At 41.9% G+C, this 16,172-nt stretch overlaps 1 protein-coding gene and 1 long non-coding RNA gene across 4 annotated transcripts in view; one reads left to right on the plus strand and one right to left on the minus strand.

The window, feature by feature from the left end:
- Positions 1-16,172, plus strand: part of LOC310848640 (DGAT1/2-independent enzyme synthesizing storage lipids-like) — a 48,346-nt gene that overhangs the window by 12,062 nt on the left and 20,112 nt on the right. The window contains exons 1-2 of one of the 2 annotated variants that reach the window (XM_083748016.1): positions 10,164-10,359; positions 13,400-13,772. In XM_083748016.1, coding sequence (XP_083604142.1) covers positions 13,496-13,772 — 277 coding nt within the window. In that variant the 5' untranslated portion in view covers positions 10,164-10,359; positions 13,400-13,495. Of the gene's footprint in view, positions 1-10,163; positions 10,360-13,399; positions 13,773-16,172 lie in introns of those variants that run through there. The other variant, XM_083748017.1, reaches the window with a different exon arrangement.
- The window catches only part of LOC310848707, a 178,061-nt gene continuing 163,609 nt past the window's right edge, over positions 1,721-16,172 (minus strand). For both annotated transcript variants that reach the window (XR_014566520.1, XR_014566521.1), the window contains exons 2-3: positions 2,950-3,089; positions 1,721-1,918 (exon numbers count right to left, since the gene is read on the minus strand). This is a non-coding gene — a long non-coding RNA (uncharacterized lncRNA). The remainder of the gene's footprint in view (positions 1,919-2,949; positions 3,090-16,172) is intronic.

Genomic DNA, 16,172 nt, shown 5'->3' on the forward strand with positions numbered 1-16,172 from the left:
AAACATTGCAAATTGTGGACAAGATGGAATGTTTCAAGGGTTGGCAGCAAGATATTTCTAAATTTATCTGGCAGGGCAAAAAACCCAGAATAAAATTTAAGATTTTAACTGATGTAAAGGAAAGGGGGGGATTTGCCCTGCCAGACTTGAAACTCTACTACGAATCAGCAGCTTTCTGCTGGTTGAAAGATTGGCTGCTTCTTGAGAAGACATACATTTTAGATTTGGAAGGTTTCAATAATTATTTTGGGTGGCATGCATATTTGTGGTATGACAAGGTTAAGGCTCATAAAGGTTTTAAAAACCATATTGTCAGGAGAGCATTGTATAATGTCTGGATTAAATATAAAGATCTGCTGGAGAACAAAATTCCAAGGTGGCTGTCACCAATGGAGGCAAAAGCAGTGAAAAGGCTTAATATAGAGTCTAAATGGCCAAAATATTGGGAAATTTTAGAACAGGAGGGTAACAAATTGAAACAAATTGAAACTGCAGAGTTTTGAGAATTTAAAAGATAAAGTGTGAGACTGGCTTCATTATTATCAAATACTGGAGGTCTATAAGTTGGACAGGAAAATTGGCTTTCAGGTGGAAAAATCAAAACTGGAAACAGAGCTGTTAGAATCCAAAACTAAGAATCTGTCAAAAATGTATAACTTGCTGCTGAAATGGAATACACAGGATGAAACGGTTAAATCAGCTATGATTAAGTGGGCCTTTCTCCTGGGTATGGTTAGCCATGTGGTGTTAAAGAAGGACAGAACTTTTTTTATGTATGCCACAACAGCAGCAAGGATACTTATTGCAAAGTATTGGAAGACATCAGATCTACCCACCCTGGAAGAATGGCAGATGAAGATGATACGACTACATGGGACTGGCAGAGATGACTGGCGGAATCCGAGACCAGGAGACAGAGACAGTGGAAGAAGATTGGAAGAAATTTATAGACTATCTTAATAAGCACTATAAAATTAATGAAGGTTAGAATGACATGGGTTTAAAAATTATGCGGTTTGCAGGGGTGTTGATCAAGGAAAAAGAACAGAATTATCAAAAACTATGGGAAATAAGGGAATGGATTTGCTGATTTGATAATGAAATTAGAATACAGAAGGGGGAGGTACGAGGAGGTCGGGGAAATTAGGTTTAAGAAAATAAGGTTTGAAATTATACTTGTTTTCTGTTTTTTGTTTGTGTATGTTTTTATTGTTGTTTGTGTTTATATGTCTCTATTGGAAACTTTAATAAATATCATTTTAAAAAAAAAGAGCTTCACAAGATTGTTTTTGATAGCAAAGCCTACTCCATGTATTCAATGTTCTTGTTCAGCAAGTGAGTGTTTTAGTAACATCATTATGCTGTCCAAGTCCTGAGACTCAATGAGCATGCACAAGAGCTTCTGCAGAAAGATTTGTGTTACAGGGCTCAGATCTTAGAACAGCCTTTTATAAACATAAAAGAAGTGTCACTGTTTTGATACAGAAGATTTGTAGACATTACTCTTTCAGATATAGCATTATTTCGAGATTCAATTAAAAACTCTCCTTTCCGTTACACTCTTTGATTATGTTGCTACCAGTGTAAGTCTCCAAAAGGGGAATTCTGGGAGTTTTGCAGGATAGGACAAGAAGGCACTTAGGCCCTTCAGCATGTACACCAAGGGCTGAGCTAATGAGCTAATGACCCTTCACAATAATTAATATACAATCCAGCACAATTCTGTGTATCTTAACTTAGCTTTAATTACATAATAATGAAAGTTTTCTATTACAAATGCATGATCGTAAACATTACAACTGCTTTATATGGACTAGTTAGCTTTGTAATGCTTATCAAATCATTCTGAAAGAGCTCTTAATATATTTCCTGGCCTTTTTTGGTGTTTATCCCAAAGATTTTCAATTGCAGTCTTTGTCTGTTGAAAGAAGAACAAAGGAATATTGTGTTATATCAATATATTGCAAAATGGATATTCACAGTTATTCATATCTGTGAGGAAAAAGCTAAAGGGATCAGAACCAGCAGAATAAAGAATCCCATTTTTTCCCAGTTACAGATGCGCAATATGACAGCCCTTGTCCCACAATCCTCAAGAGTGACTTTTTCATCATGGAGGGTTGGGCAAGAGCAGCCAGGGCCAGGAAACCCCACTAGGAAACTGTTCTTCTCTCCGTGAATCCAGCCCCCTGTCTTTATGTTTTTTTTACCAAGAGCACTGTATGAGAATGGCAGAGATACAACCAAACATAAGTGCCTTGGGCTGCTTGGTACAAATTAGTTTTCCTGCATAGTTGTTACCTCCAGTTATGTGAGGAAAACTGCAGAAATGCTATTGAGTTATATTTCACTATGTTCAGTGCTATTTTTTCCAAAAGAAAGAGGTGCCTGAACTCACTATGAACACCTCCCTCGTTCTCTTAGAATGGCAATGGCTGACAGGGCTTGTGACAGAAATCAGTCACCTCCTGGTTCCATGCCTGAAAACAGCACAACAGGGCATGGGTGAAAATAGCAGAGTAGCATGGAGTCACATTCACGTGCAGAGTTGCAAGAAGTCACAAAAACATCAGAAGTTTGTCAGTAATAGTTTCACTGAGGCTTAAGAGCGTACAGTGCTTACTGGGTCCCCCACCGGGGAGGGGGCTTGGAAGAACCCTCTGGGGCAGATTCTGGGGCATATGGTGGGCAGAAGAAGTCCTATTCCATGAGCTGATCTTTGTGCAGCACTACATAAAATGCATAGGTTTTTCATGGTCTCAACAATTTACGGAGCGGGAAAGCTGACTGATGAACATAATGCACAAAAGTCTATGTAATAAACCCTATCTCCCGTCATACAGAAGGAGCAAAGTCAGTAGGCAGAAGACAATTTATACGACTGAAAGAGAGAAACCAACAGGAAAAGAATATCCTACTTTTTTACTTCTAGGCGTAGAGTTAACTTACTTTTTCAGCCAGCTCTGCAGCTGTTATATTTGGATCATATGGGATGGGTTCTCCAATATATGTCCTCAGTTTCACTGGAAGTCCTCCATATATGGGAAGGTAGAGAAGTCTTGTTTTCTCATAAAACCATCTTGTCAGCCCTATGTATGAAAGGGAAAAGAGTCTGTAAGAAAGCGATCCCATATCAAATTTGAAATTAGTTGGCATTCTGAGTTTTTAGCAATTCCAGTCAATCCATCCCAGAGAGGAAGCGTTAAATATTATGAGTCCTTAGGAAAAGAAAAGGCAGCATATTCTTTCAGCTCTGCTCTGCTCTTTAAAAATCAAGGTCATAAGTTGTAAAATAGACTGCAGAATATGGTTTTTTTCATGCTCAGTTCCCCTCCATGTTGGGGTTCCTACCACTTTTATAGATTATAGCTATCTTTTAAATCTAAGAAAAAACTAATCAAGGACATGTTCACTCAGTCCTGAGAAAGGCAGCACAACTTTTGCAGATCAGTGTACACTGAATAAACTCTACTAGAAAGTAGTAAAAAGATATTCTGTTTCTAAAAAAATGTATATTATTATTAATATGTTTATTGCCTGAAAGCAAATTTCTTGATCAACCAAGTTACTCATTTGACTTTCCAATGTTCCTGTATGCTTCACAAATGTTTTGTGTAAATATAGGGATGATGGGCTAAAAGAATAAAATCAAAAATCTAAATCCAAAGGTAGCTGAGAACTGGAGAATTACTTCAGCCCACCCGCTCCACCTTTATTTTGGTTAAGGACTAGGAATAATGCTCCCCATCTGGTATTACAACGACAAGCCAGATGTAATTGACTTCAAATTGCACATGCTGTCCCCCAGATTTTCAAGAATTGAAGAGGGAAAAAGCTATTTTTCTTTTTAAATGTAATTGATTTTAATAGCTTTAAAACAGAAAAGAGCAGTGGTGGGAACTCCAGATATCATTTGACCCCCAAACAGGGGATTTGCCATCCTCAGCTACTTAGGATGCTAGATCAAGGATATCAACACATTATGTCTTATCTAGGATAATCCTGAAGGCAATGCAAATTGCAAAAAGATCACTCACCACTTTTGCCTCCAAGCTGCCTGAGCGAAACCTGTGCGGTTACCCCACATTATGTTGTAGTCAGTACTGAAGTTTCCTTCTCTACCTCTGCCAGGGGCAATGCCCAGTGAATGGCCTTTCTTCAAAATTTCCACACATTCAGCTTCTTTGAAATCTTTCAACCCGACCGCATCTAAAACCGTCTTCCACCCTGACAAAATAAGACCCAAATAGAAGAAGAGTGTGGATACAATACAAGTGTCATTGTTCCAAAGATATTGCACTATTATGGATCACAAGCATAGCTCTCTGCTAATAGATTTCAACTAGGATTTCATGAAGGGGGACTTTATGCTAATTTCTCTTTTGTTCAGATGTTCTAACAGTAGGCTTTTTTTGGAAAGCACACTGAGTGGGGTTGAGTGCGGAGGTGGCCACCTTTTTACACATGTGTTCCTCAAGTCAAGTTAGTAGTACATTCAAGTTTGCATTATGATTAAAAATACAGTCCATAGTGCTTGCTGCACCACCCAAAACTTCAATCCCTTTAGGCTGCAGAGCTTTTGGATATAGTACATACTCACACAGAGAGAGATACACGCATGGCACAGAGGAGGCTTTGCTGGTGGAAAACAGCAGAGATTCATCCACAGATATATGGGTAGAGAATATATGCTGCATTAATGAACCAGTGGAATACCCCCAAAGAGCACACTTTGGGCTCGGTCCTTCTTTCCTTCCATGACCTTTCTGTGGTGTCATCAGAGGAAGATGATGTGGGGGGAGTGGCAGTGGAGGGCCATGAACACTACAACAAGGGTGCCACATGTGTTTGATTGCAGTGTCACATGGGGGCATAAAAGCTGTGGGGGGGGGAGTGCTTGATTGGCCATGTGTTTGGGTGGGGCCATGTTTTCTGGGATCTGTGTGCAGATTTGGTAATAGGTTGGACAAGCTATGAAAGCCACAGACATGTCTTTGGAGCTTCACTTGGGCTTCTGCCCTTTTACTTAGCTGTAGATCCCACCCCATCCCAGCTGCCACCCAGTGGTGTTTGAATACAGAGGATTTTGCACAGGTGGTTTGCTAGTGCAGATGCTCCCAAGCAGACTCCCATAATTTGCGTTGTTCTTTCCAGTAACGAATATCCATCTTTACTAATTACTGAATTTTGCAAAACTCTTTGTACTTGAGGAAATCATCAACTTAGAGACGCATTTTCCTAAACCTTGTCCTATTCTAGTATTAAAGTCAGCAGTAATTATTATATGAGAGCCTGCAGTTACAGCATAGAGATCAGATGTCACATTATCCAGATTCCTTCAGTTCTTAGATCCCTGAGGAAGAATGTAGACAAGTTGTCCAAGAAAGCATGAAATGTCTGCATGGAAGCACAGGAATTGTCTTGCAATTACTACAGTAAAAGAAGAAGAAGAGGCACTCTCATAGCTGTTTTGTGGTCAGGTAAGTTTTTCCTGCAATGTGATAATGGGCCAAAAGACCCAGGTTGACATGCTGTATTGGAAACATTCCCTGATTCAAATATGATGCCTGAAACATTATTGGGAGAAGAGGTTGAGGTTGTAAATGGCCAAAAGCAAGCCTGCAGTTTCCAACTTCCTTTTTGTGAGGACTCTTGCTGATATTTCATGTGTTGTTTTTCACCTGATTCTGATACAATGCTTTATATTTTATAGCATTGTTGTATATCTTATAGCTTTATTTTATATCATATTTCACATATTTTATATAAAAAAGCATGATTTAAATTTAATAACTTACCTGGAAACCAATATATGGCACGATCAATTATTGTAAAGCACTCTCTCCCTGTCTCCTTGAAAAGTCTAGCGACAAGGAAGAAATAGTCAATAGTACAAACTGGGTGATAAAAGATAATGAGTCACCACGCTGTCTGCCTGCTGCCTCCCCCCCCCCCCCCCACTGCATGGTGGCTAACTGTTTCACCTGGGATTTGCAAGCTCCTATTCGTCGGGATTTGCTGCTGCCATCGGCACTGTTGGCGTGCAGCAGATCGTGTCCGGAGATATTTCCTCTGCTGCCGCTTGCATTCCCCGTTGTTCTGCACTGGCACGTCGGGTGGTGCTGGGAGCGTGTGTCAACAGCGGAAAAGCCAGCAAAGGAACCCACAGCTTGGCACATGCAACAGGATGCGTCGTGCAGCTCCCACAACATTACACGGTGCGCCGTGCATGGCGCCAAAATGGTTAGCTGCCATGCAGTTGGGGCAAGAGCCAACAGCCAATGGGAGCAGGTCCCCTCGGAGCGCCACGGGCTCTTCTGCTGTGGGCAGCTTGGTGCGAGTTCGGGAGCGAGCGTTGGAGTCTGGGGAAGAGCCGCCTGCAGCAGAAGAGCCCGCAGTGCTCCAACAGGCTCTGCTCCACTCGGCTGTTGGTGGTTCGCAGTTGTTTCTTGTACTGAGGCTATCCACTCAATTTAAATTATGTGGTGCGAACACAACACCGAGGAAGACGGAGGGTGGGAAAAACAGTGAGCTGATGGGTGGCAGCATTTTGGAATTCACTGCAAAGTGCCTCTTTCTGGGGATGTGAAGTGGAATAGCAGCATTGCTGCCAGAAAAGAACAGATGCCGATGGCCAAACCCTGTTATTACTGCCTCTAGAATTTCTTTCCAGTTGGGTTATTGGGGACCATGCCACAGTACACAGCCATTGCATTTTTGTCTACAAATTACTAAGTCATCTGAAAACAGACCTTTACATAGTTGAATTGCATATTTTTTATTTTACTCTATCTTCACTACATCTTTCAACAAAAAAGGATGGGTAAAGAGACAAAATTGATAAAGGGGGGCCTTTAAACTACAGATGTTTTGCTTCCAATAATAGCTGTTTTATAGGGAGGAATTTAATTTCTGCTTCTCAGTGTTATAATATCGGAAAAGCTGTAAGTGTATAATTTCATCTCCACAAATAGAGAACATCCTAGCTGTGTTTTAAGTTGACAATGTGGAAACAGGCTAAGATTTTCATACAACTGGTTTGTACACATGTACACAGACAAGACAGCATTCCTCTCTCTCTCTCTCTCTCTCTCTCTCTCTCTCTCTCTCTCTCTGCTGATCCCTGAACAGGAACTGCCGGATAACACAACTACTAGCACATTTGCAAAACTAAGCAAGGATCGTTTGTTGAGATTGCAGGGGGTTGACTAGACAACCCGTTGGGCCCCTTCCAACTCTACAGTTTATGATTCTATGAACAAAACCTTTTAATTACATTCCCGGTAAGCCTAAATTGCCTTGACTTTGGTCACCTCTCTCTGAGAGCAGCAAAAGTCTTGTCTGGTGCTCTACTTTTTCATAGACACATTTCTACCTGTATGGAAACACATCCCTTTATGTGAAGGTTTAAAGAGACTGATGTGGGTGCACCATCTGTATGAAGAAACCAAGCATTGTGAAAAAGAGAGAAGGCTTGGGGAGGCGGCCTTTGGAAGTTGTGGCCATTTGTAATCAACATAAGTATGGAATCACACCTATAAGAACATTCATAATGCACAATAACATATTGCATCACAGAAAATCAGTTCTTGACTAAGTAATAAAGGTAGGAATTGTACTCGCAGCACTCTGTCTGCGATTCAGTCATAGACTCATTAAGAACAAATATCCATGGCTTGTAAAAGCCAAACAGAACCAGAAAACATAAAAACATAAAAAACACATGTATCTTATCTTCACTAGTCACTTCATGAATCACTTGAAGAGTTAAAGCTGATTAAAACTCATTAAAACCACTTTGTTGTTTAGTCATGTCTTCTAAAAGGCAGATAAAAACCACAGGCTTTCCAGAGAGAGATGTTGCCTTGCAAGCTGTTGAGTCCCTTCCAGGCACTGTTCTGCTTCATCGCCTGACACTCCTGAGAATATGAGGGAGCCCTGTTTGCTCCATGGTTGCCATGGAGACCAGGACCTAGAGGTTTTATGGTCAAGAGCCATGTGTTGCAGCATTTCTGGTCTTTGAACTTGTAGGAGCATAGAGACTGCTCTATAAAAAGTGGAGATAAAGAAGAAAATACAGTTATAAAAGGGGAAATCAGTGAAATTCATAAAATATTCATAGAAATGGAGGATCAAGAATGTAAGGCTTGGGTCTCTCCCCCCCACACGAGATGACTCCGGCAGTTAATTGTTTAAGATTTATTGGTTCATCAAAAGCCCCGGTTGGAGCTCTGCTAATTTCAGTCTTCCTCCAATGAGATAGTTGCTGGAACTGAGCTCCGCCCCCTTTTTCCCCAGCAAGGGAAGGAAGTGCAGAGGATCTCAGCTGGAGCAATGCCAATAATGAGAGACTGACTGCATTCATTTGTCTCTCGCTGTAATGATTGAATAAACTCATTAGTAAGAACTCTTCTTGTTTTTCTCTGCTTCTTGCTGCCACCGGGGGAGGGGGAGCGGATAAAATCCCCCAAAGCCTGACAATAGATATAGATATAGATATAGATATAGATATAGATATAGATATAGATATAGATGATATAGATATAGATATGTAGATAGATATGATCATCATCATATTGTAAACCGCCTGATGAACTTCACTTTTTAATGAGTGTAGTAAAGTAGGAATATTTAGAAAATTATTCTTTGGCCACGCAAAAGAGAGTGAGGCCTTGTGGGAGTTTCATCAGCCACAAGGACCCTGGGAAAGGAATTGTGTATCTTTAAAATTCTAGACAACTGACTCCTCAGCTGAAAGGTTTATTAGAACCCAGGATGTCTTGATTAATGAAGGATCTAACACCTGAGTTCAATGATGTAAACATTCCCCCTCCCAGTGTTGTTATCTGCCCTTGAATTGCCTGGGAATGTGTCTCTGGCGGAAGGGAGGAAACCCTTTGATTTAAAAGTTGAATTCCAAATTGGCCCAGCTGTCAAGAGGTAAATTGATAGACTAGCAAGCCGATCATTGGTGCATTCAAAAAAATAATTTGAGTTTATGATTGGCTTGAAAGTTACGACGCAGGTTGCGAATTGGAAATAAAAGATCAGAGAATCCTCTGCTCTTGGCCTCTCTGCCTTTGCCCTGCAAATCGCAAAGATGCCCGGCTCTATGGTTCCAGCTTAATAGGCCGCTATTCATCTTTTGAAATGGAGATCTTCGATCGTCTTTTACTTGCAGAGGCTTAAAGAACATCAACTATCCTATCTTTGTGTTAGAGTTGTAAGTATGTAATCTTAGTTAGTCTATGTAGCTTTGTTGTTTTCTTACCTGTAACGTTCTAAAAGATGTGCCTGCTATTTTAGCATGTTTCTTATGTTATTTTAAAATAAACATTTTAAAGATGAAACTGTTTTAGTTGTGTGCCTTTCCAAAAGGGAATAGCTAAGTCCTAGCCTTACGCTTGGTTACGCTATACCGTAGAACTTCTGCCTGCAAGCCTGTGGATACAGCTTGTAGAGAAGGGGACAGCCAGGCTAATGGGTCACGGCCTTCTCCCTGGGTTGTGATTCTGGATCCCCTGGATCAGAGGGAGTGGTGGCAGCCCTACCGGGTTTTGTTTGTTCTGTTTTGCAAAAACGTATGTTCGTCCGCCAACCCTGTCCTGGGCGTCCTGGTCTGGCCGGAGAGCAGAGACAGGAGAAGGGAGGGGCAAGAGGTTGGGGGACGAGCATTACTACAATGAGTCTGTGACTGAATTGCAGGCACTGCATGACAGATTAAAAAGGACCAACATGTATGTATGCGATTATTCCTCTGACTTAACTGACAAATGCATGCTGGACTTGGATCCTTCACCTCCACCTGCCAGAGACCCTTTGATATCAGAGCCTGTCAACCTGGAATTTCTGGGGCTCCAAAGCAAGCGATACATGCTGCATAATTAAATGCAGCATGGCGCCAATGGAAGAGCTGTTACTGGAGCAGCACAAGGAATCTATATTGTAAACCGAACATGTTATTAAGGTTTGTGTATTGCATCATTTTCCTATCTCATACACAGCTCATAGTGGGAGAAGCCAACAGCAAATGGAGGTAACACACTTGTTACAACACCTACCTTTATACCTTAGTCAATAACTGGTGCTCTGTGACCCAATATATTCTTAAGTGCTATTGTAGGTGTGACTTCATAATCTTTCATCTTAGCGGCAGACTCCCTAGGATTATGTCTTTTTCACAGTGCTTGCTTTCTTCATATAAATGGCACACTCATCACAGTCTCTTTAAAGCAGCACAGAAAGGGATGTGTCTCCATAGGGGTGGAAATTAGCCTACGAAAAAGTGCACCAGACAGGACTTCTGCTGCATCCACAGAGAGGTGACTGAAGCAAAGGCGATTTAGACTTACCAGGAATGTAAGTAAAAAAAAATTGTTCATAGAATCATAAAGTGTAGAGCTGGAAGGGATTCCAAGGGTCATCTAGTCAACCCTCTTCAATGCAGGAATCTCATCAAAGTCTCTCATTCAGTCTGAAACTATACTAGACCCTGCAAATGTCCTAGTAGTTGTATTATTTGTCACTTCCTGTGCAGGAGTCAGCAGAGAGAGAGAGAGAGAGAGAGAGAGAGAGAGAGAGAGAGAAATGCTGTCTGTGTGTCTCTCTCTGTGTGTTTGTGTGCGTGTAAAACCTAGTTGTATGAACATCTTAGCCTGTTTCCACACTGTCAACATAAAACACAGCTAGGATGTTCATTTCTTTTAGTCAGGGTTGATTTGAAGCTGGCATAGATATGGATGGTAGCTAATGTCAAGTGTATACAGTACTATTGTCCAAGCCAACAGTGGGAAAGCATTGCATGCAGACTCAGATATATGCGAGATAAAAACATTTTGTTTCAGTTGAAATAGTGCCCCCGTGGAATTCACCATTCCTCAAATACCAGTAATGAGGGCTTCCCCATTCTTAGCAAGGGTGGGTGGAAAGGATCTTAATAATAATGATAATAATAATAATAATAATTTTCAATTAAGAACATCCAATTAATAACAAATCAAATCAAATCATAATCCAATTCAAAAACAAAACAAAACAAAACAAAAACCAAATTATGGTACAATCTGAATTATTAATTATTAAATTTTACATGGACTTCCCATATTCTGGACTTCTGAAGAACTCATCTCACATAATGATATTTCTGCCCTCTTCTTCTTGTTCTCATATTTTCCACATTCTGATCTTAAACTCTCAAAGTCCTCAGTCACTGGCTAATCGATTCTCAGTCATGTTAAACAATCATATATCCTTTCATCTGTCAGGCGTAGTTTAATTTGTATATATACTGTGTGTGTGTGTGTGTGTGTGTGTGTGTGTGTGTGTGTGTGTATTTCCTTTGTCTGTTTGCCAAGGAAGCTTTCCCTGGCTCACTCTTATCTTCCAGTCCAGGCTCTTGTCCAAGCCTGCCATTTGAAGTTTTATGATTCAGTAAATTCCCATGTTGTTGAGTTGTTAAGCATACTGTTCGCTAATATATGTAGCAATTACAATGGAATATATTCCACAGATATATTTTCCAGGGACCACACAAGTCTCCCCTCTAGGGAGGGGAGTTGCTAGACACCCGTTTCGCTTTCTCTCCCACCCATAAAGAAGAAAAACCTGCAAACAGGTGCACTGCATGTTGTGGGATATTTCCCAAATTATTGTCTCAGATCGTTGTAAAATCAGCCAAAAGATGTTTCCGACTCCCACGAAAGAGGTAGGAATTCACTTTTTTTCCATCCTGCGTCACAGCTATCAAACACCATCTTGTTCCGCTCATTTATCTTTGTCAAGTAAGGTAAGCAGTTACAGATAGGTAGCCGTGTTGGTCTGCCATAGTCAAAACAAAAAAAAATCCTTCCAGTAGCACCTTAAAGACCAACTAAGTTAGTTCTTGGTAGCAGTGGCGTAGCGTGGGGGGTGCAGGGGGGGCCGGCCGCACCGGGCGCAACATCTGGGGGTTAGGGAAATCCACGGGTTGGGGGGGCGCAAATCCACGGGTTAGGGGGCGCAAATCCATGGGTTAGGGGGCGCAAATTACTTGCCTTGCCCCGGGTGCTGATAACCCACGCTACGCCACTGCTTGGTAGGAGCTTTCGTGTGCATGCACACTTCTTCACTTCTTCTTTGTCAAGTAAGGTAAGCAGTAAGGTTTACAGTCATACCATGTCTGTTCAACTTCCAAAACATTTGAAAACCAAAGCAAGGCTTACAATTGGCTGCAGAAAGCTCCTATAGCCAATCAGAAGCCGTGGAAGCCCCACTGGACGTTCGGCTTCCCAGAACGTTTGAGAACTAAGCTATTTGAAAACCAAGGTACAACTGATCTGAGACAAACCACAGCAGTGAAATTTAGTTTTTCGTGGCTCTCGGGGGTGAGGAACTAGAGCACTTATGGCTTTTTCAGGTATTACTTTATCCTATCACACAGCTACTATAGGCACAACCCCCCCCCCCCAAATCTTGTCAATTTTCTCATACCATTAAGTTGAAAAATGTAGTGAAGATAGAGTAGAATCAAAAATATACAATTCGACTATGTAAAACTAATGGATGTTAAGATGACTTAGTAAGTTGAAGACAGAAATGTGATGGCTGAGTATTGTGGCATGATCTCCAATAACCCAACTGGAAAGAAGTTCTAGAGGCAGTTAAAACAGGGTTTGGCCATCGGCATCTGTTCTTATCTGGCAGCAGTGCTGTTTTCCATTTCACATCCCCAGAAAGATACATTTTGCGGTGTATCCCCAAATGCTGCTACCCTTCAGCTCACTTTTCTACCCACCCTCAATCTTGTTCAGTGTTGTGTTTGCACCACACAATTTAAGTCGAGTGGTTAGGCCCAGCATAGGGAACAACTGTGCAGCAAAGTTAGTTTTGGGGGGCAGAAAGACACTGAAAAAACACACTCTACAGCCCAGAGAGCATTTTGACTTATAAAGTCCTTGATGAGGCAAAGTCGACACAGAAAGAGCAAAGTCCAGTTGTTAACAAAGACCTGCAACTGCCAGAGTTCTCTCAGTCAAAGATCTTGCAATGTGTCCAAATTCCTTCAGATTAAATCTTCACAAAGTTCTCCACTTTTTAACTGGATCATTCCAACAGTCTCCATGTCTCTCTTTAGGGGGCAGGGAACCATTTATGCTGACTCAAAGAGAAGTAACCCTTTCCCACTTTCCTTAATACTTCAGCAGTGGAATGAAACCAGCTTGCTTTACATCAAATAAATGATGGAGTCATACATTTGTAATGTTGTACATCCCCATGATGGATGCTGGAAAAACAATACGTCTACTTGGCAAGTTACAGTGGGGAAAACTAGGAAAATATTAAATCACATGAGATTTCATGTAATCATGAATGCTTCTGGGATGACAGTTCAAACTAATGTACTGCATTTTCTGTTTTCCAGGTAAACAGTTGAAAAAAATACCATCACAACGGAGGAAATTTTCACTTCATATATTTCTTTCATTGGCATACACGTGGTGCTTCAGATTAGGAAACCATGAGCTGGTTTTCTCAAATTCTGGAAAACTGGATCAGTTTTTCTTATTTGGAAGAATATTGGACCTCAGTGGTTCACCCTTTGTGGTTACTTAAGCTTCTGATTTTAATTTATTCACCATTCATATGTACGGTTTTGTGTCTCTGGGCTGTCTCATTTGTGTTACATATTTACAAGAAGATGAATAACCAGCAAGAAAGTGATGTTAGCAAATTTTGGGAGAAACCAAGGAAAATTATTGCTCAAGTTTGTGATATAACTGGAAAGATATGGTATGGTGAGTAAGCTTTCTTTCATTCCAATAATTCAGTCTTATCAGCTCCTATACTTTCATAGGATTGAGCATCAGAATTTCAGACTTGAGACATTGGGACAATAGTTGCTACAGTGCATCAGGAGTGGACCTCTAAACCCACTTCAGAGTCACCACAGCTCCAAGCTGGCCTTGGCTCCATATGGATCAAAAGAAAGGCATGGAATTTTTTTTAGGTAATAAGCAATCAAAACGAAAAACAAAACATATTATGAGGTATGAAATTAAGATATATTACAGAAGAAAGGGTGAGCTGGTGGCTGCATAAACACCATACATTTAATCACATTGAAAGCATGCCTCCTCCAAAAGAAACCTGGAGAACGTTGCTTAAACCTCACAGAGCTTTAATTAGCAAAGCTCTTTAAAAATAGCTTCATGAATTGTGGCAAGAGAAGGGGGTTGGGTTTAAACGTGTAGTGAGTACGCAGCGAATGTAATGAGTATATCATCGTGCAGTGAGACTTTGATGGTGCCATTTTCCAGAGCATGGTAAACCACTAGGTAACTCTGAAACATAAACTCTGGACACAAACCATGGAATCTGCCAGCGTAGGATGTGGTGATGGCTGCTAATTTGGATGGACACTGCGAGAAACCGGATTATGGAATACAGAGAGCTTTGGCTTAATCAACAGGATCCATCTTATGTTCTCATCGCTTCCCAGAGTGTGGTTTTGCTTTAGATGTTGAAGCATTAATCAGAAATACATTACTAAAACCAAGTTTGGGTCATAAGGATGAAACCCTGTAGATACTTAGGACATTGGTCAAGGGTGCATCTGTCTGGGAAACTGTTTTCTCACTTTGTATAAAGTGATTCAGAGAATGGTCTGAACATATGAGTATTATAACACATATAATTGCGTGTCGATGTCCCCAAGCCCGTCCCAAATAACTCACAATGCACACTTAATTTTTGTTTAAGGTTTTTGGCATAATTTTGGCCACAACTTTATTTAAATACAAAACCGTGAGTGGTTGTTTAGGCATTGGTTAAGACTATCTGTCCCCCCACCTGGGGACAGAACTGACTTCTGGGCACCACCGAAAGACAGTGCGGGGGAAAGCAAGTCGGGGAGAAATGGAGCTGAGTCACAGACCCTCAATTCTCATCCGCATGCTCCCCGAAGGCTTGCCGGCCCTAGTCCCATTCCAGGGATTGGACTAAAAGATGGCAAGCCCCAGGATTCCTTTAACGGAATTCCCTTTCTGCAGCAACCATGGAGGGGCAGGCCCAGCCTATCCTAACCCCTCCTCCACCAATTTATAACCAATGCCTAACCGCCAATCGAGCCCTATACACTCGCTGCCAACCACTCACAATCCCAACCCAACCTTCAACCTTGCAGTTACCGCATCCAACCAAACATCATTCCCCAGTGGAGTGATGTACTCCATCATTGCGGTAAAGGGCCAGAGCCTTGAAGGTAATATCTGGGCGGGAAATAACCAATTCACCCAAATCCGCCACCTTCTTACACACTGCGGAATTAATGCGCTTCCTGGCCCTTTCAGCAGCCTCAGGTCGAGAAATGTCGTGCCAATTGCGCCTTTGCAGCAATTGTGACCAAAATATTTTAACTGTGGGTATTAAGGTCACCAATTCCCCCAAGTCTCTCTGAATCATGGAGCGCAAAGTAAAGCAATCATAAGTTGCCACATCATTCTCCCCCAGCTGAACCACAATTGCCATGGGGGGGGCATCCGAAAGCACCCTCTGCTTAATTAGCGGGATGAATTCGCTCCACTGCATTCTGCGCCTGGACATTCACAACACCTGCGCATGCTGCGGGAGGCCAAGACTCAGTCCCCTTCCAGACTGCCTAGCTCTGATGCCAGCCCAGTAAACGATGCTGTGCCCCACAATCCAGATGTGGACTGGAGCTAGAAACATGGGCAGGAAGGCCGAGATGGCGCCCCCAGTCCAGACTCATCAGGGTGCTTGCCAGCTCAGTGCATGATGCTGTGGCCGACAATCCAAATGCGCACAGCAATGACCCGTATTCACAATCCTGTCTACTAACAGGCCCCAGTGCGCAGCCTTTGCAGCAGCACCTATTTGGAAGGAATGAGTCGTGTTCAGCGGTAGGCAAGCCGCAGGCTGCAATAACTGGCGCACGACGTGAGCAATTAGATGCCTGTCGAACCGGAACCCATTTCTGTGCACTAGGATCGAGCCAGCCCCCAGGGGAATGAAAAGCCAAATATTTCCGGTATCCAATAACAGGGCAAGGGCCCACCTCACCTGTGACTGGAAGCCTGATGGTGGCAACCCTGCTCACTAGGTCTGACTTAGAGCTCCAGACACTTATTCCAAGCTCCAAAGCAGATATGGAAAAGTCCTGAGGCAATAAGCCTCCA

Source organism: Podarcis gaigeae, assembly GCF_964106915.1.
Source record: "Podarcis gaigeae genome assembly, chromosome: 7".
NCBI lineage: Eukaryota > Metazoa > Chordata > Lepidosauria > Squamata > Lacertidae > Podarcis > Podarcis gaigeae.